Raw genomic sequence first — 24227 nt, forward strand, 5'->3', positions numbered from 1 at the left:
TTTTTCTTAAATCGACTATTGGCTCGACAATTGACTAACCTCAAGAGGCCATTCTTTTTTTTATTTAACATTATATTTGTTTTTCAAAAGTTAAGGAGATATTTTGTGAAATATTTATTAAATAAAGAAAATATTTTTTTTTTCCACGTGACAAATTATCATCCAATTTGGGAGGCACGCCTCTGCGGGAACTTTCCCTCACTGTCTTCACGCCTACGACCAAATTGGAGATTGGTGGATTCACTCTATTGAAAGAAATTAAAAATTCATGAAATTTATTTAAAAAAATGATATTGGTTTTGGCATATAACAAAGGATATATATATCATATATGTTGGGTTGGGTAAATTGCTTCGTTTGAATGAATTTTTCTATTTTGGATAATGAGTATAAATGTGTAATTTAAGATAAATACAAATAACATATAGTTTGTTAATTTTTAATTGTTTGAAAGGCATAAAAAGTGATAAATATAATAAAAATATTATGTTATTCACGTGGATCGAAACATCATAACATTTAACATTTACCCGATGTAAATAAAATGAGGGGAGGGGCATAGACCCCACCCCTTCCTTTCTTACATGTTCACGTCAACTAAATATAAATTTAACGCACTTAGAAGAATAAATTTATAAAATGTAAATAAGGATCATATAATATAATTTTATTTGATAGAATCATTTCGGATGCTACGTGCTAAGCTAGTAGCACACCACCATCCCTGCACTTCGTCTCTGGCCTCCACCTCCATCCAAAAAAATAAAATAAAAAATAATTAACAAATAATATATATATATATATATACACACGTTCATAGTCATGGACTTGCCAATGGAGCTTCAAAGAATCTCTTAAATAATAACGATATATAATAATAATAATAATAATACAATGATTTGACAATTGAGACCACCCATTTCTATCAAAATTATATAATACAAAATCCAATCAGGTGAAAATTTTAAAATGTTGATTGAATTAATTAAAATATAAACATTAGTCAATTAAATAACTGACATTCAGAAAGTTTAATGAAAATTTACATTCACACTAACTTCAGAGTATAATAATGACATTTTTAAATATAATTAAAAAATTAGTAATTTTTTTTGTAAAATAATAATATTACGTTTCCATTTATTTAGTTAAAAAAATGAAACATTAATATAAAAACTGGTTGTAACATATTATTTATTTATTTTATTATATAAACAAATAAATTATAATAAATTTATTAAATCTTATTTTTATTTTAACTTTATGTTTTATTAAAAAAAAGAAAAAAAAGAAAATTGATATAAGATAACGAGTCATTGTTTAAAAGAAGTAATTAAAGATGATTTATAAATCTATATTTATTTATATATATATATATCAAAAATATAAAATTTAGTCATATCTCATCAGAAATTATTGTGTTCTAATATTAGACGTGGTGTTGGTAAAATTAGAAATTTTATATTTTAATTTTATTGGATTGCACCCACAGGACACGGAGTGATTTTGAGGTGAAGTAATATAAAATATTAATTAAATATAATTTATAGATTTATAATAATATATTTAAAATTTGGTAATAAAGTACTAAATGCTAAGTTGAATTGTGAGATAGATTGGATTTAATAAGAATGAATGTGCGTAAACTCCAAATAGGGCAGGGGGAAGGGAATGGGGGCAGTGGTGGGGTATGGTCCAACCTCGGCTGACCGGTGCTTTGCCTTTCTTAACACGAAAACTTAAATCAATAATGTCAATTCGGATTATTTTTACCTAAATAAATCAGGAATCCGATTAAAATTCTCCACAAGTTCAATTACCATTTCGCCCCTGAAGGAGTGGTTAGTGGAATTCTAGGTTTTCCTTCCTTTCTTATTAAAAATAAAAAAAAAAAAATTGTATTTTATGTTTTAAATTCCTTTTCTTTTTTAGTAATTTACGTTCGTGGGTCTCGCCGTGGTTTCTGTTTTTCGATTCTTTTTCCTTCTCTCTCTCTCTCCCTGTATAAAAGCCGTCCTCTGATTCCGCAAAAGAAGAGAGATAGAAAAGAAGGGGAAGACGAGAAAGAGAAGATGAAACTGTAAAGCCGAACAAGCAGGGTATGTTACGTATTCTCTGAGAGAGAGAGAGAGAGAGAGCCAAGAACAGTAGAGCCAGAAAGAAGATATGTTTCAGCGGAAAGAGCCGAGGAGTCTCCGTGAAAGATCTGAATCATCTGATCTCTTTGACGGTTTACCTGATGACATCGTCATCTCTATCCTCGCCAAGCTCAGTTTCTCCGCTTGTTCCCCTTCGGATTTCGTCTCTGTTCTCTTAACGTATGTAGAATATTTTACGTATAATTGTATAAATGTATAGTCATATATATTTATGTAGTTGCTAGGGCCATGGAAACTAAGCTTTCTTTGCTGGCCAGATGCAAAAGACTGAACCGTCTCGGTTTCCACCCTCTGGTTCTGTCCGTAGCCGGTCCGGAGGCACTCGCTATCAGAGCCGGAAACTGGTCGCACCACGCTCACCGGTTCTTGCAACAGTGCGTTAACGCCGGCAACATTGAAGCGCTCTATACTCTCGGAATGGTTAGTTTATATGATATATATTTGGATATGATTCTTTACATGTACTTGGAAATGGTTTGAAGACGCGCTTGGAGTTCTGAGATTTCTGCTTTAATCAATGGCGCAGATCCGATTTTATTGTCTACAAAATCGAGGGAGCGGATTGTCGTTGATGGCGAAGGCGGCGATTAGGTCACACGCGCCGGCGCTGTACTCCCTCGCCGTGATTCAGTTCAACGGCAGCGGCCGCTCGAAGACCGGAAAAGACCTCCGAGCCGGCGTCGCCCTGTGCGCCAGAGCCGCCGACCTCGGCTACAACGACGCCCTGCGCGAGCTCGGCCACTGCCTCCAAGACGGTTACGGTGTGCGTCAAAACGTCGCCGGTGGCCGCCGGTTCCTCTTCCAGGCCAACGCCCGAGAGCTCGCGTGCCTCTTACGCGCCGTCGAACCGGCGGCGCATCCCTCGCTGACGTGGCAGCCACAGGACGACTCTCAGCGTAGTGGAGCTCCGGAAGGCTCTCCTCCGGGTCTGGGCCTGAGCGTCGAGGTCCCTCTGCTGAGGTACTTCGGGTGCGACGTGTCGGCGCGTGTGGCCCACCCGGTGAACCGATTCTTGCGGGATTGGTTCGGGCTGCGGCCGGGCAACGAGGGGCTGAGGATGTGCTCGCACTCGGGTTGCGGACGACCCGAGACCCGGCGGAGCGAGTTCCGGAGGTGCTCGGCGTGCGGGACGGCGAACTATTGCTCGCGTGGGTGTCAGGCCCAGGATTGGAAGCTGCGCCACAAGGCCGAGTGTACGCCCATGAACGAGTGGTTTAATCGAGACGGTGGTGATGATGGTGCCGACGCTGATGATAATCCAATGGCCGTGATTGAAGAAGCGGCCTTTGGTGGGGCCGACGGGTGATCCATGAATATGACTGTGACTATGGGCAAGGCAAGCCTTAAAACCTTTCGATTTCAATTCGGTTCTTCTTTTAAACGTTTCTGTACAGATCAGATCTCGAATCAATTTTGGAGCGTCAGAAATTGCGTATGGAATGGAAATTGCATCATCTATATAATAATAATAATAATAATAATACAAATTAACAAGGCATAACTTAAAAAGAGTATGACGTGTAATTTTTATAAATTAAAATTAAGAGTAGTAAATATTTTAGAAGAATATTAATTTATTTTTTGTTTGGATTGAGGTCATAATCAGGTGGCACGTGAGGGGGGGGAGGTTGAGGTGGGCAGGTCACGCAAGGCAAGCCCCTCTCATCAACTACAGCCAACGCCTATGTGGCCGCGGCCGCGGCCGCACTTCTCGCACGCTCCACCTTCCAGGTTTAAACTAGGAATAATGAATTTTGATTATTATTATTAGTGCCTTCAAGATATCACTCATTTAGCGGTTATTTATTATCCATAACAGTTTAATTGTTTGTTTGTTTTGTTTTTTATCTTTGAAAAATACGTTTTTTCATAATATATATATATACTAGTGTATACTTAGTGTATACGGTGTAAATAATATTAAGATTAAAATATAATAATATTTATTAATATTATAAAAATATATATATAAATATATTTAATTTTATCACCATCACACACATACACTCCTTGGCGTTGGTTTACACCAACTTATTTTATGACACCGAAAAGTAAGTTATTAGGTATCAACTTTTTTATTTACTCAAAATTTAAGCCAAACACCCTCTTTTCCAAGTCATCGACAGCGATGACTTGTGGGGAGCGGGTTGGTTGCTGCTGGGGACTTGAGTGACTCTTTAATTAATTAAATGATGACACCAGATGTTACTGATTGAGATTCCAAGTAAATACAAAAATACAAAGGTAAATCTAAAATAAATATAGTTACGATTAACCCGTTTGCCCTTTTCTGCAAAAATTACTTGATGATAGGCATAGAGTCCATCACATTAGGCTTAGTTTGGCGTGACTACTTTTCAACAATAGTAGAGAATTTGATTATTATTAAAAATAAATAAATAATTTAGAAAAATAATAAACAGTACTCGTGGAATAAGGTGAACAATAATATATGTCTTCTGAAAGAGTTGCGTAAAATATAAAAATCTATCCTATCTCCTTTCAAATTTCAATACAGTGATTGTGGCCTTTTCTTTATTATTATTTAGTGATAAAGGCTTATGGTTTTTAAGTGTTTTGTGATTCGATCAAACTTACAAACTTAATAAATAAATAATTTATTCTAAAATTATAAGACCTAAAGCCTCGTTCCATTTTAAAAAATGTTTTTTTTTTAACTTTTATTTTATAACTAAAAATATGGTAGCATTCTCATTTTTATAAAAAAATTAGAGAACATTAAAAAGAATGTTTAAAAATTTATAGTATAAAGTTAAAAAATTAAAAAAAAATCTAATTTCTAATAAAAATTAGAGATAAAAATATAATTATTTTTATACAACTGAACAAGCTGAAAAAGTTCAATTTTTTTTTTTTTTTGACCTTTTTTGATACAAGCTTTATATTTGAAAGTTACAAAAATAACAACCAATTGGACAGCATCTCTTAAAGTGACAAAAGGCCTGTTTGTTGCAGCTAAAAAGTTGTAATTTTTAACTTTTAACTTCATAAAAGTTGGGATGTAGTGTTTGTTTTAGTTTATAGAATTCTAATTTATAGTTTATACTAGCTTTTAAAAGGGGTAGAAGTTGGTTTTTTCAAAGTTAGGGTATCCCAGCTTTTACAATTTCTGTTTAAATTATTACATTTTTATGATAATTTTGCCCTTATTTTTAACAAAAAATTACCCTCTTGTCTACGCAATCATGGGTTTTTCTTCTCCACCACCATCTCCATTTTTAGATCTCTTCCTCTCTCTCTATACTTTAATTAATTTTTTTATAACACTTGAAATTTATACATATACACTAATTAATTTTTAAATTTTCATTCTATAATTACTAAGGGTATTATGGACAATTATACAAAAATAAGTTATTTTATAGTTTATGATATCAAACACCACAATTACTTAACTACAACTTCTAAGAAGGTGCAGCAAACAGGTTCACAACTTATTCTAAGTTTTAGAAGTTATAATTTAAGAAGTTAGAAGATATAATTTCTTTAATTAAGCTGCAACAAACAGGGCCAAAGAGGCGTTTGGCTAATCCTTTTTTTTTTTTAAAGTAGTTTTTAAGCTGTTTAGTTTTTAATTTGTAAAGTTGAAAGGTTGATTAGCGTGTTAACTTATTTGAACAAATATATTTTAAGTTATTAATTATATAATTATGTGTTTAGTTTAAAAGAATTGATAAATTATCAAAATTTAACAAAAAGAACAAAATAGATATGTTAAATAATATAAATAAAATGTATCAAAATATTATTTTTTAATAAAAATAAATTATAAATTGATGTCTAACTAATAAAATTGTATCATTAAATATTAATAAATTATATATAATTATTAAAAATATAAATTAATGTAATGTTTTATTAAAATTACTTTATATTGTGTTATATATATATATTTATATATATGCAGTGAAAGGTGGTCGGTAATGACATTAGGTTAGAGACAACAATGAATTCTCCATAAAAGAGGTGACCAGAGAAGGAGATGGGAAAAGATCAGAAGGAAGTGGCAACGACGCAAACCAAATAAGGGGATGATGAACGGGTTGGCCATGAAAGAGGCAACCGAGATAGGAGATGATGAGAGTGTAAATATCACAATTGTGTAAGGACAATTTTGTAATTTATTTTGTCAACGCAATAAGTTGTTAAGAGCTTATTTGGAGAAGTTAGGAAAGAGATTTTGAAAAATGCTATTAAATTAACTTAAAAACTAGATGGCATTTAAGTTCGTAAATGCTACTAAATGCACAACAAAAAAAAAAGTTACATTAACTTATAAGTTATTTCACTGGTAAGCCAAACACCCTCAAAGTTATTTTAGGAAAAAAATAATAGAATGAACCAATAATAATATAAATATTGTTAGACCAAATTGAAATATGTCACACGTTTGGCATGATGGCTGAGGGATGATATTTTTCATATTATTTTATTTTTAAGGGTATGAATTTATTAATTTTTGATTAATTTATTTAATATATGACCAAAACATTTAGATTAAATATATATTTGGATAGTGTTTGTTAATCAAAATATGAAATAAAAAAGTAACAGATGTAAAAAGTATTTTGGATGTTTGTAATTTCTAATGTATTTGTTAAATTTATTTAATGACTCTTAAAAAAAGAAGTCACTTGATTTCTTATCTTGATTTTTTTAATTTAGTTCTTTTATTTCAAAATAAGCATATTTTAATCTTTACATATAAAAAAAAATTAATGCTTATGTATTCTAAGGCATTTCAAAAAATTTAAGAAATCGTTTGATAAAAAAATTAAAATATTTTTTAGTTTTATTTTGATTATTTTATATTTTAGTTAATCCAAAAAATATTCTGAGGTTATCTTATCAATTGTTTATCTTACCAGCCTTAAAATAAAATAAAAAAAATGACGCGTGAATATCATCGTAGGTAAGACATATCATCACAAGCAGCTCATTAATACATAGAGCACAAGGTGAAGGAGCTCATAATTAATAACGCCAGGGTTGCACGCACTTTGCCTTGTCCCGTGCCTCTCTCTCTCTCATTGCAAAGCGGGCTATATTGTGCGTGTAAATACTAACTAAATTCAAAATCAAATTTTTACTTAAAAATCCAACCGAAATTTATAAATTAACTAAAAATAACTGATTTAAACAGAATAATAATACTCACTCTTCGATATGCGTGCATTTTAATTTCTTGGGCGTAGATAAAAATGTACATTTTCAGGTGCCATGTAATTTAGAAAACTGTAATCACCTGAGATTGTCCTAAAAAAACAAAACTTTTAATGCATATTTAAGCAACTTTCTGTATTATTATTATTATTATTATTATACATTCTGTGAGAAGATACAATGATGATTAGGTATATAGTTACGAATGATTAATTCAATTTAGACTTGACAAAAATATGGATCGTTTGTATTATTATGTTATGAAAAGTTCTTGTTATTGCGAGTCTCTTTTTAATGATTTATATTCCGCCGATCAATTATTAAAAGTCCAACCTCTATATTTTCATAATTATTAGTTGTCGAGTGTAGTGTAGTTAGCCTCTAACCAATCCAATGAGATGGATGACTTAGTGCTTATTTTAAAATAGGTCTTTGGTACCAAGTCAAAAGGGATTGATAAAAGTTGCAAATTCATTTATTAATATTGATGGAATGCACACACAGAGAGAGAGAGAGTATTTAGATATTTTGAGATATCGCATTTGTAGAGTCATTAATTCCATGGTAATTTTTGTGAGTTTGATGTGTTGGACAAAAGTGTTGAGGGCTAAGACAACACCTAGATCTTGCTATCCTTATCCTAAATTACACAAATATATTTACTTGCTTGATTGTTAATCTTCTAGTGATATGATCTCCGTCCTTCTTAATTTTAATCTATAACTTATTACATGGGTTTTATTGTGTGGACAAATATTTATTATGTGGATAAATTTGATGTGTTCTTCTATTTAGGTATCGGTATTCTTAGTGTTAGATTTGAAATGAGTGGTATGATAAAAAAAAAAAAATAGGAAGAAGTGCACTTTAACTTAATTGCTAAATTAGTTGTTACTATACTTTAATGAGGACCAAATAAGTTATTATATTTTTATATTTAAAGATATTGTGAATATTGTACTTTAATAAATGTTAAATAAATTATTATACTTTTAATTTAAGGATTATTTTAACTATTATAGTAATTTTTTTAATATTATTCAATAATATTTTAATTCTATTCACAACGCTAATCTTAAGTTCTATTTATATACTTGTAATTTGTGTATTTTCAAAATATATATAATAATCAATGGGTCCTCGTTGTTAAAGTACAACAACTTATTAAACATTTTTAAATATATGCAATAGCTTATTTGGTAATTTACCTGAAAATGATATGCGGAAAAATCATTAAATGATTAATAATATTTGATAAAAAAAATCAAGATATTAAATAAAAGCTTTGAAAATATAATACAAAACTTGAAATACTAATTTAATAAATTATAATGACTATTTAAGTTTTTTTTTTTTTTAAAGCTCGCATATAAATAATTAGATAAAGTTTTTATTTTTTATTTATTTTTGGTTTTGGCGAAATTCTTAATTCATCCCATTTTACCTCAAATGGGTTGCTTTTCGTTCATTAGAGCTCCGAGTCACTGTTGTCAAACTGAACACGAGAGTTTCAATCTTCGATGCCGGACCCCGAAAACCTAACCCTAGAACGCCAGACGCCCGATCAGAACCCTAAACTTGGCGAAGCAGACCAACAATGGGAGGCAAGGGTTCGAGCTTGGCTCTCGACGATCCCGGAGGGCAAGACGGTGACCGTGGATGAGTTCGAAGCTTGGATCAACGCCAACCATGCCCTTCTACCTGACCAACTCAAGTCCATTCCCTTACCAGTGCTCTACGAGCGCTTCATCCCTATCCAAAACAGCACGGGACCATCCGTCGAGGTGATTTTGTCTTGCATTGTTTATAGATGTTAATTGTGATACTTTTATTTGGCATGGGCGTAATTGCACGCATATATGTGCATATTCTTATTTGGACGACAATAGAGAATATCTCTGAGAAATTATGTCCATTAGGCAGGGGAAATGGAGCCTGATGTGAAAGAATTAGAAAGCTTGGTTGGTAAGAAAATGAAGGAACACAAGATTCTTCAGATGTTGTGTGAAGGGTGTAGTTTTATTTGTATGGCTATAAGGCTGGTCATAACTTCTGCATTATCAATTTCTTGTGATATGAGCGGATATAAACAGTTATATTGTTTACTACGAGCTGGTAATTGCCGTTTGTTTCGATTATGATATTTATTTGTGCTCATGTCTTTTTTTTTTTTTTTTTTTTACCTTAATGCGTATGTGAAGGCGAGCCTTGATAGCAATTTAAGCTTGTTCCTTTGTAATTGAAAGATTGCAGGTTCCAGTTGTGAAAACAACCTATTTACCAAGCAAGGTAAGGCTGCTGACAGAATTGATCCTCCCCAACCTCACAAACTGGTAGAATCCAATATTTCCCATGCAAGGCCAGAAGGTCCCCCACTCTTGTAACAAAGGAAAGAAAAAAAAAATTAGGAATAAATGAAAGCAAGAGAAAGAAACTGCTGTACAATCAACTGGCTGCATTTTTTAGTTAGATTTCCAGAGTAATGATCTGTGGAAGGACTGTATTTGTGTTACTTATCATTCACTAACAATGACTTAAATTTGAATTGAACAAGGATTTCTTTTTTTTACAATATTTACTAAATCAATAAATTTTAGTAACTAGAGAGTTTGCATGCAGAACTGCATCACCAGTTACACTGTTTTCAATAAGAATTTAAGATTTAGGCATCTTTGTCTAAGATAAATGAACAGAGAGGAAAGTGAAATAGATTGTCTGTTTTTTCTCTAGAACAAGTTTCTTCTAATTAGCATGATTCTTTTGCTTTCTAATGTGATGTTTAAGGATTCCCATTTGTTGATCATTAATAAACTGCAAAAGTTATATACTTAATGAAGCATAATTTAGCTCTGTTCTATGTTGGACAAAGTTTAAGGTATCAAAAGAGGCAGAGGTCTTGAACATGCTGTCACGTTGCCTTGATGACTAAAATGTGGAGGAAAGCAGACCTTGCTATGTCTATCCAGCTTCTTTGAGCTCTTCACTTTCCTTTTTTTTTCCACTTTGTGTTTCTTTTGTTTCCGCATCTGTTTTTTTCGTGGGAGTTGGGCATTGGAGGGTGCTAGGATTACTGTGTCTGTGTAATGTTTTGGTGCACTTGTAGTTCTGCAGAGAAGTAAGAAAAACATTTTTCTCACAAACACATTACAGGGACAAGCTAGTAATCTAGTTGATCCTCATCATGCTCGATTTCAACGTACTGACCAATGGATGCCAGTTTATTCCTGGTTAGAATCATTGGATACAGATGAGGTGGTCAAGACAAAAGATATTTTAGATTGGTTATCTGAAAATCCAGAGGTCAAAGAGCAGTTGTACTCAAGGCATTCCCGTTATCATTTGATGCACTACGTCAAGAAATGCCATGTTAAAATACTGAAGAGAAAAGAGAAGAAGAAGGTATGAATTGCTTCTTCCGCTGCCTACTATTTTAAGATCTGTTGTTAATGTTTATGCTATCTGGGTTGTATACGGGGCAAAGGCAAATTAGTTATCCATGCATGCTTATGTCGAGTTTTATGGTTGTCGTATTAACTCTACTACTCGTTGCTGATTAAATGACCTTCTTGGATCTGTTGAATGACCTTGCCTCTGTGTGCCTTGCATCTAGGCGTGCCTTTGATAACTATGGTGTACCATTTATTTTCTTTGTGCTCTTGGTGCAGGCTCCGAGATCCATGTTTGCAATTCAATACTTGTGTTATAACTGCTAGTTGCACTTGAATTTTTTATGCGTTAATTTTATTATTTCACTAATCATGTAGTCCATTTTTCTTGAACAGGGCTTGCAACCAATCAACAAAACAAATTCTGTACAGGTTCAAAAAACTGGGGACGCAATAGTACCAGTACCACTTCCATGTATGACTCGTTTACTGTGTTTTTTCATTTGTTTTATGGCATATATCACATCCAGTATCAAAGCAACAGATCTATACTGTTTCAAGTGTGGTTCTTGGGCAAGTCAACTGGGATCACTGGGTCTCAAGTACAGCTGTCTACTTGAGACTATCTGATATAACTGGTGTGTCTTATATAATAATGCATGCTGGCAGACATGTTAATGTTACTGTGTTTGCCTGTTCTATTAACTCACTAAGAATATAGATACATACTTTTTAGATATGTATCCTAATTTTTGTATATATCTAAACCTGGACGACATAGATTAAATAAAAAGTGGTTAAACTAAAATTCCAAACTCTGTTGTCTCTTGATTATAAGAATCTCTTTATTAAATGGATTAGACCAGCATGGTTATGCAAGGTTTCTTGAAATAATCATAAAAACAGATTGGTCATATGAGTATGCTGCAACTCTTGCCTAAAGTTGCTTCATGCTAAACCTGAAGGAGCATAAGGTCATAATTATTGGTTTACTGATCCCCAAAGCAGGACAATCAATCTCAGGCATTTGCAGACATAATCCCTATAACTAAAGGTGCTGTCACAAGAAATAGTGTCATTACCTAATTCACTTTGGAAGCTTGAAATGCTGTTACTTGAAATGATATAGATGCTTATATTATATTGTTTCATCTCAATAGATATGTATACACTAAACAGTGGATGGCAGGGTAGTTGCCTTCTAGGTTATGCAAGTGCATGGTATGATATTGTTTCTTTTATAAGAGGCTAAAACATGTATTTCTGTCTCTGAAGTCCAATCTATGTTTTAGTACAGCAGCATAGGAATGTTACTTTCTTTATGGCTCTTTTTCTTGCTGTCTTACTCTCTTTTTTTATTTCTGAGAAGTGAAAGTAAGGTTGTTTAGAAACTCCATTCTATGTTTGTTATTGCATGTAGATTCTTTTGTTTTTTGTTATTTTGTTGGTGGTGTCCGTATAATTATTTTAAGTATATTGCAATCTACGGTTAAGCCTTTCTGTTTGGAGTGTAAGAAGTTCAAGAATTTGTATACTCTTAATCACTATTCTGGCTGTATCTTCAATAATAGTTTTGTATTCTTATCTACAGGTCGAGAGGTTGTAGCCTTTTCCGCTACAGAAACCTAATTTTGATCACTAATTAATGCTTCTCCCATGTTAGAAGAAAAGGCAAAGTTGCCATCAGTTTGCTCCCTTTTCCTCCGCTTTTTTTCTCAACTCTTTCCATCCCAGCCTCCTGTCGTTCATTTTCCTCTCCTACTGATGAGGACACTTGAACTTTTTCTAGCGTTTTCTTGCCCAACCTACTAGCTGTCCATTGAAATTAGGAGGCTGCTCAACCCACAGTCACTATCTTGTGTTTTGACTTTTCATTTATGTTCTCATCTTCTGGCGAAACATACAATCTAGGAAATTTCTGAGCCCTGTAGGGATTATGTCCGGAATTTTTGGACGGTTTTTCTTTCACAAGTCCTGTAAGGCATAAGCTAATCCACGCCGTTGTGTATGTTCTTGGGAGTGTTTTTAACTCCCTATTTATGAGATCCAAGAATTAGGCAGTCGGCTTGGGTGCCCCGAGAGAGAGAGAGAGAGAGCTATCGTTTTGGATTAGACAGCCGGAAAATATTAGACTTTACTGCTTTCTTTTAACTTTTTTTAGTGTTCACCTTTTCACCAAGTTTTTCAGGTGGCTTTCTTCTAATAATGTGCTTAGTATTTATTGGTTACTCGATATTGCCCCATTCTCTCACGAATCACTTATGCAGGCACTGCTTTAAGCCATTTGCCCAAAGATGGCGACTTGTATATGGCAAAACGAAGTGAAGCGCTTCGCAAGTACGAAATGTAAGTCGATATAATAATCTATATGCAATTTTAGATAAACATAAAAACATTTGTTTTCTTTTCCTTCCACATAGTGTTAGTGTGAGCAGTGAGTCTTGGTGGTAACAATAAAGTTATTTTTTTTGTGACATGAGGTTGACGGGTTCTAGTTGTAAAAATAACATAGTTACAAAAAAGCAAGGGGAGGGCTATGTACAAATATGACCATCTCCGGACTCTCAATGAAGTGGGGAATCTTATGCATTGGGGACACCCTCGTTTTAAATCTAAGATAGAAACATTGGTTGTTTGCAGTTTTCTGGGCAGTAATTCTAAATAGGATTTTTTTTTTTAAATCTTATTTCATAGTCTGCTGGAGTTGGAGAAGGAGCTTTACACCATCTTGCCAAACTGTGAAAGGGCCAAGCAGTAACTCAAGGGGTCATGATTCAGTGGAAATTTATGTGGAAGAAGATATGCATAGAGCTTTGGTAGGGGAGTTAGTTGTATAGCAGCCTTTTGTAATCAACTGAGCCTCTCTGTGATCTGATGATTCTGGTGGATCCCTCTTTTTCCTTTCTTTCTGATCTATCTGTCTTAAAAATCATCAGAGTATGCGTTTTGGTAGTTGGTTATGTAGTTTTTTTTTTTTCCTTTTCTTTTCATTTCTGTTATTTTAAAAATAAAAATAGGATTGATGTTTTCATTACTTGTTTTTGTTTCAAAAGTTGTAAAAAATTCGAAAAGAAATTCAAAGAAGAAAATGATTTTTTTACTGTTTGATACGAATAGAAATTTATTATATCTTTGTATTTTAAAATAAAAATAAATGTTCTGAAGTATAAAGAATTTATTTTTAGCTATGGAAAAAGGCATAAAATTGAATTTTCTTGCAAAAATATTGTTTACATATATGCCTACCGTGTAGTGCAACAAATTTTATTATGTTATTACTATTTTATTTTTGCAATTGATGAGAAGATGTAATTATACCTAATAGAGCCCAAAAATAAACTCAATAAATATGCCCAATAGTGGTTAAAAATTATTTATACTTGGTTCACGGTGTGTCAACCTTGGGGCGTCAACTTTTATTGTCTCAATTATCACGATTTAATGGATTAAAGGTCTAAAATATAATGAGGGTCCATTAGAAGGTTTTATTTAGATGTAATGGAATCTCACCAAAATACCGATAATGTTGAAATTATTTATTTACTTATTTAATTTCTAAAAAAAGTCAAGTCCCAAAAATCGCAGGTAATCCGAGAAACCTGTGACAAAGTTAGAACACTATCCAACCGGGGGAGTTAGGAAATCGAGGGAATATACTGATGGATATCTGGCGTTAAGTAATAGTTTGTTTGCATTGCACCCCATCCCGTCGCAATCACATCACATATCCAAAATCTGGAATCCGAACGGGCGGTGTGGTGTCCATCTCCGTCATCAACCAACAGGACAACAACTAAACATATGCTCTCAACAAATCCGCCGCTCTTCAGAGAAAGGAGGACGGCAATGGCCGGCACGCAAGCTGCATCAACAACTATTCAAGCTAATTCCACGACCTCTGTATTGGGTTTTGGAAATTCATTCCATTTCCAGTCCAGAGATGGGTGGTAGCTTCTCTTCCCTGAGGCTGAGATTCCTATTGATCAGGCTATTGTTGTTACAGTGCCAACCCAACTGGGGGGGTGCCATTGCAGCAGCTCAGGGTGAGAGACATGGCGGTGGTGAGCAGCCAGCCACTCTCCTAGATTGCAATCCACAGGGCCGTTTATGCCCTCGATGCCTCTGCCCCATGTCACAGCCTACCCACTTGTCCTTGGACAAAATGTACATTTGTTCTTATAAATCTTCCTCCCAAGTCGATATTGCAACACAATGAAACCCCTACTACTTTTTTTTGTTTCCCCATATTACCGAGCACAAGTCACTATCTTTCAATTATGTATTGAAAAACTCATCGAGTATACACACATTAAGTAAGCGACATAAATTTTAAATGATTCAAAACTTTAAATCTTGCAAAGAACACTACTATAATCTCTTATTATTAGGTCAACCCATAAATCTGATCTTATATAAATCTGATCTTATATATTCTTGATAAGATTGCAATCCACAAGGCCATTTATGCCTTTGCCTCAATCGCAGCCTGACCAGTTGCCTTGGGGAAGTAAGTACGCAGGCGCTCGTATAAATCTTCCTCCCAAGTAGATATCCCAACACAAGGAAACTCCCAGTAACATGTAAGGCAATTCCACTATTAATGACCTAGCTTGTCTCTTGAGAAGCAAAATTAATTATCTCTTTATCACAAACAATGAGCAACTGTATCGTTGCGGTCATGATCTTTATTTTTTTCTTCAACGTTGCCTTATTTCATGTCTTTCTTGAACTGGAAACACTTTTTTTTAATGTATCACAGTATGCACGATAATGATATTCTACATTTTTGTAACTAAGCCTTGACTTGCTTCACACTTTATCTTTACCTTTTGGACCTATACTTTTACTTCTCCCCTATCTTCAATAATAAAAACCTCGGATTGCGAAGGCAAAATTTGAGATCTTCTTCTCATATCTTCATTCAAAACAACACCCTTAACAAATTCTATCATCACTATACTACTATGAGCGGAGTTATAAAGAGACATTCTGAATGTCTCTCAAGAGTCTGGTAAAGTACCGAGCAATCATAAAACTTGAATCTCATCGTTAAACTTTACACCCATAGAAGACAACTGCTAAAAAACTCATTGAAAATCACTCAAATGATCGAAGATGGTACTATCCTCCTTGTAGTGTAAATTCATCATCTTCTTAATCAAGAAAAGCTTGTTTTTGCCAGTCTTTCGAGCATATAGAAATTCAAGTTTCTCCCACAACAATTTGGCATATGTCTCATCACAAATATGATTGACCACGTTATCATCTATTCTGTAACGATCCGTTAGTGAGTCTAGATTATTTTGGTATTTTGGTATTATTTCCATGTGCGCTATATTGTGGGCACGAATTGATTTAGATGATTAAAGAGATGTCCCCATATGTGAACTTGTAATTCGAGGTTGGTTGTTCAAGGTTCAGGATGTTTCTACACCATTATTTATGATGATCTTTTCACGGATCTTCTATGCTAGCGGGGGCTCCAGGAGATGGGTCGTCACATATCCATTGCTAAATAAAACCACATACTTGGGTGTGTCCGAATTCTCACTCTTCATCGATTTTTGATTTGGGCTTTTGTGTTGTAAATATTGGTAGATGTCAACTTTTCACATAAATGAGATTTTTCATTTTTCCCTTCCATACATAATAGTTGGTTCTGTTTAGACTAATAATTTTGCTTGTACTAACCCTTATCAAATTTAAACTAGGCTTCTACTATTCATTATGAATAGTAACTATATACTAAAAATGTGTGTACATAAATAATACACCAGGTAAGTTTCCAAAAAAGAGAGGTGAGTCACAAATAAATACACTTAAATATCAAATCTTTACTTGGTCATAACTTTTCATAGACATGCACTTCCACACATCACACTTAAATCCAGTATCTGAACATACAAAAAAGATGCTTTTAGCTAAGATAATTCTTTTTTGATGTGGAAGATTAAACAATGTTGCGACCACAGAACATACTAAGAATTTCCTAAAAAAGACTGATACTTTCACAACCAAAAGCTCTGATACCATTTGTCGGGAAAATTAGATAAAGATTTGATAAACTGCGAAATTATTTTTTTTCCACCACATCACATAATATAATACAAATAAAAATACAAGAGACATAATTTTAACGTAGAAAACCCTTCAATATTGAGGAAAAAATCACGGAGTAAACTCCAAGAAATATTCCACTATAATGAGGATAATTACAAATATCCTTACACACTTTACTCTCTTTCAAGTGATACAAAAAATATAGTGGTACACTCTCAAAGACCCTCACTTTGAAGCCTTTGGCTTTCTTGTCTCTCATCTACCTTAAACTTGTTTTTGCTTCTTGGATCCTCAAATTTGGATGCATAAATCTTATGAAAATGGGGGTATTTATATTTGGGATTACCGCCCTTGCGCTATCATCCGTCGCTCGTGCTCTCAATATTAGCAGATGAGGTAAATTACAGATAAACCTTCGACCCTTGTCTAAACTAAGTATCGAATTCGTGATCTACTAATATTAATCCCAATGTATCACTTATCCACTATTTGACTTATGCACCATGGGCAATAGGAAGTATTTATGCTTGAAGCTTAAGTTGGTGGCTACCTAACCTTTTGACAATTTAGGCACAATTAAGTTGGATACCAACACTTCAATGTGAAAAACCTCCTGCAATTTTGGTGGCTACCTAATTTAGGCCGGATCCCAACAAGTTCCAGGTCGAGGAAATACTTGATATCATTAAGGTAGTGAGCTTAATTTCCTGGATCATCAAAGAGTTAATAAACAGGGTTCAAAGTGAGGGCTTTCCCCTCAAATGACCAAACCGATGAATTGCAGGCTCCACTCTCCCTGTCTCTCTCTCTCTTCATTGCTCCCCTATTGGGATGGGGTTTGGTACTGGTTTTAAAATCTGAATTGGAAGAATGAAAAATCTCATACACAGGCTAAAGAATTGGAAGAATTCTTTTGTGGTACTTGATGTGAAGCTTTACTCTAATTAATATATGCGTACAAAATGTTGCTGAACAAAAGGCCACTCTACGATGGGAGCAAGTTGCTCTTCCTCCCTGTTGCTACCAATGATGAATGGAATTCATAGTTTTAGTTTTACTCCCTGTTGCTGCCTGGTGAGTGTTCAAACTCTTGAAACTCCATGGAAGAACTTTCAAGACACCATAGTTACAAACCAACTGCTGGAGACATCTTTAGACGCTAAGGGTGTGTTTTCTTTGCTTTTTAATTTTTAGTTTTGAGTTTTGAATTCATTTTCAATTTTCTGTTTTGCCAGTCTATTTTTAAAAAATTGAAAACGCGTTCTCTTTATTATTTTAAAAAATTATTTTTCAAAACAGAAAATTAGAAAACGCGTTCTCTTTAAAATTTTGAAAATATTTTTTTAATGATATTTTATTCAATAAATTTGATTATTAAGTAAATTATAAATATTTAATGTTAATATATTATTAAAAATATATATATATTTTAAGTTAATGAATTTTGTAATATTTTTTTTATTATAATAATAAAATATAAATAAATAAATATGTTTTGAGTTTTGAGTTTGTTTCGGATGTAAATACTCAAAACAATTTTTTGTTGTTTTGAGTTTTCTTTATAATTTTTTTTTATTTTTAAAAATATATTTTTAAAAACAACAAAAAGAATGTATTTTTATTATTTTAAAAAATTAAAAATTAAAAATTAAAAATGACTTGACAGCGTTAAAGAAAACGCAACCTAATTTTTTTTTGCTTTCCATTTCCACCGATTGGCATCTGTAAGAAGGTTTATCACATGCTCTTCCATTTCTCTGGATTACTCCTATTACGGATTGCGGTAATGGTTTCAGGTATTCCACAGATTATGGCATGTTCCGGTTCTGTATAGCTGACACTGAACATGACTGAAGAGAAGGTTCTGAACAGTACAGGTTTCTGGAGAAGTGCCTTGCAACAGCAGACAGGCAAAAGCAACCTTGGTTAATCTTTGCGGCTCATCGTGTGCTTGGCTATTCCTCGTCTTAGTTTTATGGCTTGCAAGGCTCATTCCAGGAGCCCATGGGAAGGGAAAGCTTGCAGAAGCTCTGGCAGAAGTACAAGGTAGACATCGCATTCTTCGGCCACGTTCACAACTATGAGAGGACATGCCCCATTTACCAGGTTAGCTCTCTCTGGGTAGTATGACTAGCCGCGAAGCCCGAGCCGAAACTTATGCACCACCAAGCCTAAAATTCATTCATCATCAGAGTTCGACTTTTCTTTCTTTTCTTTCTTTTTTTATTTGCTTGCTTGCTTGCTCCAGAACCAGTGCGTGAACACAGAGAGATCTCACTACTCGGGCACCGTGAACGGGACAATCATGTCGTCGGCGGCGGTGGAGGGAGCCACTTATCAGATTTTAGCTCACTCCAGACACTTTGGAGCCTTTACAGAGATTATGACTATGGATTCGTCAAACTGAAGGCCATCAACCACTCATCCCTTCTGTTTGAGTACAAGAAGAGCAGCAATGGAGAGGTCTATGACTCCTTCACCATCTCAAGAGATTACAGGGATGTATTGGCCTGTGTTCATGATGGCTGTGAGCCAACCACTTTGGCTTCATGATCCAAACTTTGTATCCAGCGGTGTCTTGTTTTGATTCCATTCTAGTGTTTCCTTCCCTAAATTTGTACCTAAAAAAAAAAAAAGGAGAATAACTCTTTACTGCATCACTTCAGATGAATTACTCTTTTATCTTTATTAGTTTTGAGATACTTAAATGAATAATAGTTATATCTCCCTCTCCATCCTCTGCAACTCATCTTTAACTGACCCTCATCGTTGTCAACCACCTCCCCTACCTCATCACTACAACTGCCTACTCTAACCTTGTCGCCGACCACCATCTCCACCATAACTTTTTTCAGTGAACAACGACGATGGGGATACTGATCATGGAAAAGAAAATGGGTTAGAAAGAAGAGGTTTTGCAGGGAATGAGGGATTGGCAAAGATGGTGGTTAAATATGACCCAAACATTGTAGTTGTGTAATTTATTTATAATTAATTTAGATAACTGTACCTTAGTCAAATATACATAATAAAAAAAATATTGATCCTACAAATACTAAATCACAGTACCAAACCAATTTTAAACTAACTTAAGTTGAAATAATTTTTAATTGGATAAACAAAAAGAAAATAAATACTAACAAGAAAAAATTGATGCAAAAATAATTTTTTTTAAAACAATTAAAAAAATGAATGCAATTAGTATTTAGATTTCATTTAATCAAGATTATATAATTATCTATTCAATTCAATTTAAAATAAAAAAAATTCTCTAAAATATTTTAAAATTATTTACATAACGGTGAATTTCTCTTAATTAATTAATAAACTTTCTCAAGTTATATTAATCTTTTATTAATTCAATTCTATTATCAAATTTTTATGCAAATATTAAAAAAAATATTAAGTTCTTTAAAAATTTCTAATATTTAGAAGGAAATTTAACTTATTAAACTTTCTCGATTCTTACACATAGGATAATTATTTTTTGATATTATAGTTTAATATGTAATTTATATTGTCTATGAATTTAATTTATAGTAATTTTTAATCAATCATATATATATAAATTATCAAATCATTAAAAGATAACCAATTCTTTTAAATAATAAAAGGATTTTGAATCAAATTAAATAAATAATGACATAATTTCAAAAATAAAAATCCATCAAAATCTTAGCTAAAAGAATTTAGTTAGATATAACTAAAATAAAAATAAAAATTGAATGAAGAAGAAAAAGCTCCCTACCCAGGTCTGGGTGAAACGGTCTGGTCCGCGTGCGCCTGCTTGCTTCCGCCGCTGTGCCTTGCGTGGGCCTTGCAACGCCTTACGGCTGTGCTGATAAGCGCCTGCTTTGCTGTGCGTGCGAGTGGCTGTGCGGGCCAAGCCTTGCGGCTTGCTTGCTGTGCGCGGGGCAGTTGTGCGGCTGCCTGCTGCTTCTGCGTTTTTCTCCAATTGCCGCTTCAAATTCCCACCAGAATCTCCGGGTGCCCTTTATTATATTATATATGGCCGCATCCTCCAATTCCGCCGCCCTAGTCGTCCTCGACCTTGCGTCGCTTGCCTTTGATCTCCAATTTCTTCCTTTTTCCCCCCTCTGATTTGATTTCTTCCTTTTAATAATCTTTTTCTTCTCTTTGCTTTATCTTCAAGTTCTCTGCTTTATCTCCGATTTCTTCTCTATACTTGATTATTAATTCTTTGATTATATTATAATATTAATTTTAAAATTAATATTATAAATTAATTTATAATATCTTCTTTTAAACTTAATTATTTAAATTTAATTCATTTTTTTATTTTTTATAAAAAAATATTCAAATTATATATAAACTTACACTTCAAGTTAGAAAAATAATATACACTTAAAGATAAAAATTAAATAAAAATATGTATAAAATTAAATTTTATTAACATATCGTTCAAATATTATTATTAACTTATAAAAAGTCATTATATATCATGTATCGCATCTTTATTGAAAAAAGTGTTAAGCAAAAAACATAAAGACATATAATTTTTTTAGTCTCCTCCAATGAGAAAGTGCCATATGACTTATAACATTCTCGGTATTGTATTATATTGCCCACACTTTCAATTCTATTTTAATGCACACTTCTTGTCAAAACCCTCCCTCAAAGATTTCGCTATCAAAACATCTTGAGAAAAAAATCTCAAAAAGATTGGTACAAATAAACACTTAAGTAAATAAATTACTTTTTTTTTTAGCGGAAGTAAAATAAATATTAAAACCATAAATTTATTTAATACAAACATTAAGGGCTTATTTATTTACAACTCTTAAAATGTTCAATTACTACATAATAGATTCTGACAATCTTGTCCCTACACTCAAAATACTCCCAATGATCTTTTTCGATTAGGATTGCTCCGTACACAAGACTATCACACGAGAATCAAACTCTACTGGGTTCACCCTCAACCTTTGCTTTCCCCTTTTCTAAAATGATATTAAAGCAAGTATAAACCACAAAACTCAACAAATATAATTTAAAAGTAACGTGAAGTAAAAAGAATCAAGTATTACAGAATAACTCAACACATTATGTGCACCCATGCCATACTTTTACCCAATCACATAACCTTATGCATATGCATAGATGCACACATACAGTCTTTGGGGCCTACATAAGATATTCCGACACCCAAGACCATGAAATACAAGTGAAAATACATAAATGCACACATACGATCTTTGGGGCCTACATAAGGTATTCCGGCACCCAAGACCATAAAATAAAAGTAAAAATACATATATGTAAACAAATCATTAAATTGTTGAGCAAAATCATTCCTCGTGCCAGGCTTACGTCTACCGATCTTATAGCATAAAAACCATCAATTGTGAACCAAAACTCCTTCGCGTCAGGCTTTTATCTACCTAGCTTAAGGGCACCCCGTAAACATAGTATATCACGCAAAATAATATATGCGCAAAATAATAATCATGTACACGTATCAATTCATAAATATATATAAATTCGTGCATGATCACATGTTCTCAAATATTTCACACACATGACCATATATAACCAAATGATATATACATCACCACACCTATACTTGTACATTAACAATACACATATAACCTCAACGATGGTCAATTATAATAATAAATTTGTAAATGCATGTATGATTGACTAATACCTATACAAGATACATCTACGCTTACTCTAAATGTGAGAATCCAATATGAGAGAGGCATCATTCATTTGGGAATATAAGGTAAATCAAACTCTATTTAAGCTTTTTGGATAAGATCATCAAGTATTTAAGAAAAAATAATAATTAATTTTTTTAAATATAAAAAAGTTTAGAAACTTGCATGCGAAATAATAACGATATAAAAATTTACATTCGAAAGAAAAGATAGATATATAGAACTTGTCTCTAAAAAAATAAAAAAATAAAAAGAATTTATCTTAAATATTTTTTTATTATTATTAGGAGTTGTTAAAATATTAAAAGTGAATTTGAACTATGAGAATAAGAAGAGAGTCAGGCGTAGGGGAGGAGGGGCAGCCAGCTCCCTTCTTCTTCTTCTTTTTTTAATATATATTATATAATATTATATATATATATACACACACGACACACGCACACAACACGTGACTCCCCTTGTCTTCTCTGTTTTTTAATAATAATTATAATATATAATATAATAATATACATATTGGGCCTCCCCTCAATCAATTCGCTTGCCAGCCGTCTTCCTATATTAACTTCTCTTTCTCTTTCTTTTTCTTTTTTTTTTTTTCTTTTATAATAATATATAATAATTTATTATTATAATATTATTATATATATATAGATGACTTCCCCCAATCTTTGTTATTTTTATTTTTTTATTTTATATATTAAACTATTATTATATAATAAAATATTATATATATATATAGATCATGCTACATGTACATCATTTTTGTATATCTTGGGCTACACAAGGGGTATTATGACCAAAATACCTTGCGCCTCTCCATGAGCCTCACGCGCCTCTATGCGTCTCATGAGGGGTTTTTTGTCATAATACCCCATTTTATAGCTCAAGATGTACAAAATAAATGTACCAATAGCATTTTCTTATATATATATATATATATACCAGCACAAAGGCCCACGTCGACCTTTCCCCTCTCCCCTAATCATTCTCCCATGCTCTGATTCTTATAATTGCATGCGCCTTCCCTTGTTTTCATTTCTTTCTTTTTTTTAAATTAAATAATTTTTTACCTTATTATTTTTTTAATAATATATGTATAACTATTATACATATAATATTTTATAAAAATTAATAGACAGTAATTCTCATAACTAATATTTAACTTTTTAATAATATATTTTTTTTTATTAACACTTTTATACTTAATAATATTTATTTTTTTGTTAATTATTGATGAAAGAAGTATAGTCATTTTGTCTAAAAATGGAGAAGTAGTAATCAAAATATTATAAAAGATGGACAATTCTAATTATGCATCAAAAATATGTTATTATGATTTAAAAATCTAAATTTTCAAATTCTTTATTATTTACACTCTAATCCTTAAATTTTTACAAAATTACAAAATATGCTAAAAAATCAATTTTCATGAAATTTCACACACAATTCTACTATAATTATCCATATTTCATTTTCAAATATTAAATATAGTGGCTCAAATTCATTGATCAATAAAAATATACAGCATATGCGAAAATATTAATAGAATGACTCAAATCCACTTATATTTGAGCCCTATTCATTATTTTCTATATAATCATTGATTATTATTATGTCTTGTTTATTTTTTTAAAAAGTTAAGTGGAGAATGATAAAAATAATAATTATTTATTTATTTTTTCACAAAATAATAATTACTTTGCTTAGTTTGACGTTTCCTCCCTACCAGTCAGAGTCAATAAAAACGAAGCCAAAAT

The 24227-nt window shown here is 32.7% G+C and overlaps 3 protein-coding genes across 6 annotated transcripts; all 3 read left to right on the forward strand.

Annotated features, from left to right (window-relative positions):
* Window positions 1–1976: 1976 nt before the first annotated feature.
* LOC127796016 (F-box protein At5g50450-like) lies at window positions 1977–6652 on the forward strand. Of its 2 annotated transcripts, XR_008021905.1 has the most exons (5): window positions 1977–2318; window positions 2417–2579; window positions 2686–3495; window positions 3766–3890; window positions 6088–6652. XR_008021905.1 is itself a non-coding variant. In XM_052328046.1 (4 exons), exons 1-3 carry the CDS (start codon window positions 2167–2169, stop codon window positions 3463–3465), a joined length of 1095 nt encoding a protein of 364 aa, XP_052184006.1. In that variant the 5' UTR covers window positions 1977–2166; the 3' UTR covers window positions 3466–3495; window positions 3766–3988. The 2 variants fall into 2 exon arrangements, 1 of the variants encoding a protein (XP_052184006.1); XM_052328046.1 differs by lacking the exon at window positions 6088–6652 and having other exon boundaries at window positions 3766–3988.
* A 2163-nt stretch (window positions 6653–8815) lies between these two features.
* Window positions 8816–13758, forward strand: LOC127796017 (uncharacterized). Of its 3 annotated transcripts, none has more exons than XM_052328047.1 (6): window positions 8816–9127; window positions 9597–9632; window positions 10494–10742; window positions 11126–11204; window positions 12997–13075; window positions 13424–13758. In XM_052328047.1, exons 1-6 carry the CDS (start codon window positions 8864–8866, stop codon window positions 13485–13487), a joined length of 771 nt encoding a protein of 256 aa, XP_052184007.1. In that variant the 5' UTR covers window positions 8816–8863; the 3' UTR covers window positions 13488–13758. The 3 variants fall into 3 exon arrangements, with proteins under 3 accessions (XP_052184007.1, XP_052184008.1, XP_052184010.1); XM_052328050.1 differs by having other exon boundaries at window positions 8860–9127; window positions 9590–9632; XM_052328048.1 differs by lacking the exon at window positions 9597–9632.
* Window positions 13759–18750: 4992 nt separating this feature from the next.
* LOC127795549 (nucleotide pyrophosphatase/phosphodiesterase-like) lies at window positions 18751–19342 on the forward strand. The gene is made up of 2 exons (XM_052327309.1): window positions 18751–18895; window positions 19038–19342. Exons 1-2 carry the CDS (start codon window positions 18880–18882, stop codon window positions 19340–19342), a joined length of 321 nt encoding a protein of 106 aa, XP_052183269.1. The 5' UTR covers window positions 18751–18879.
* The last annotated feature ends 4885 nt before the right edge of the window (window positions 19343–24227 follow it).

The sequence above is a fragment of the Diospyros lotus genome, chromosome 2 (assembly GCF_014633365.1).
Source record: "Diospyros lotus cultivar Yz01 chromosome 2, ASM1463336v1, whole genome shotgun sequence".
NCBI lineage: Eukaryota > Viridiplantae > Streptophyta > Magnoliopsida > Ericales > Ebenaceae > Diospyros > Diospyros lotus.

Coding starts and splice junctions, on each gene's coding strand:
- LOC127796017 (XM_052328047.1), top strand. CDS start 8,864: ATGCCGGACCCCGAAAACCTAACCCTAGAACGCCAGACGCCCGATCAG. Junction 9,128..9,596: donor GCACGGGACCATCCGTCGAG/GTGATTTTGTCT, acceptor GAAAGATTGCAG/GTTCCAGTTGTGAAAACAAC. Junction 9,633..10,493: donor CAACCTATTTACCAAGCAAG/GTAAGGCTGCTG, acceptor AACACATTACAG/GGACAAGCTAGTAATCTAGT.
- LOC127796016 (XM_052328046.1), top strand. CDS start 2,167: ATGTTTCAGCGGAAAGAGCCGAGGAGTCTCCGTGAAAGATCTGAATCA. Junction 2,319..2,416: donor TTCGTCTCTGTTCTCTTAAC/GTATGTAGAATA, acceptor TTTGCTGGCCAG/ATGCAAAAGACTGAACCGTC. Junction 2,580..2,685: donor CGCTCTATACTCTCGGAATG/GTTAGTTTATAT, acceptor TCAATGGCGCAG/ATCCGATTTTATTGTCTACA.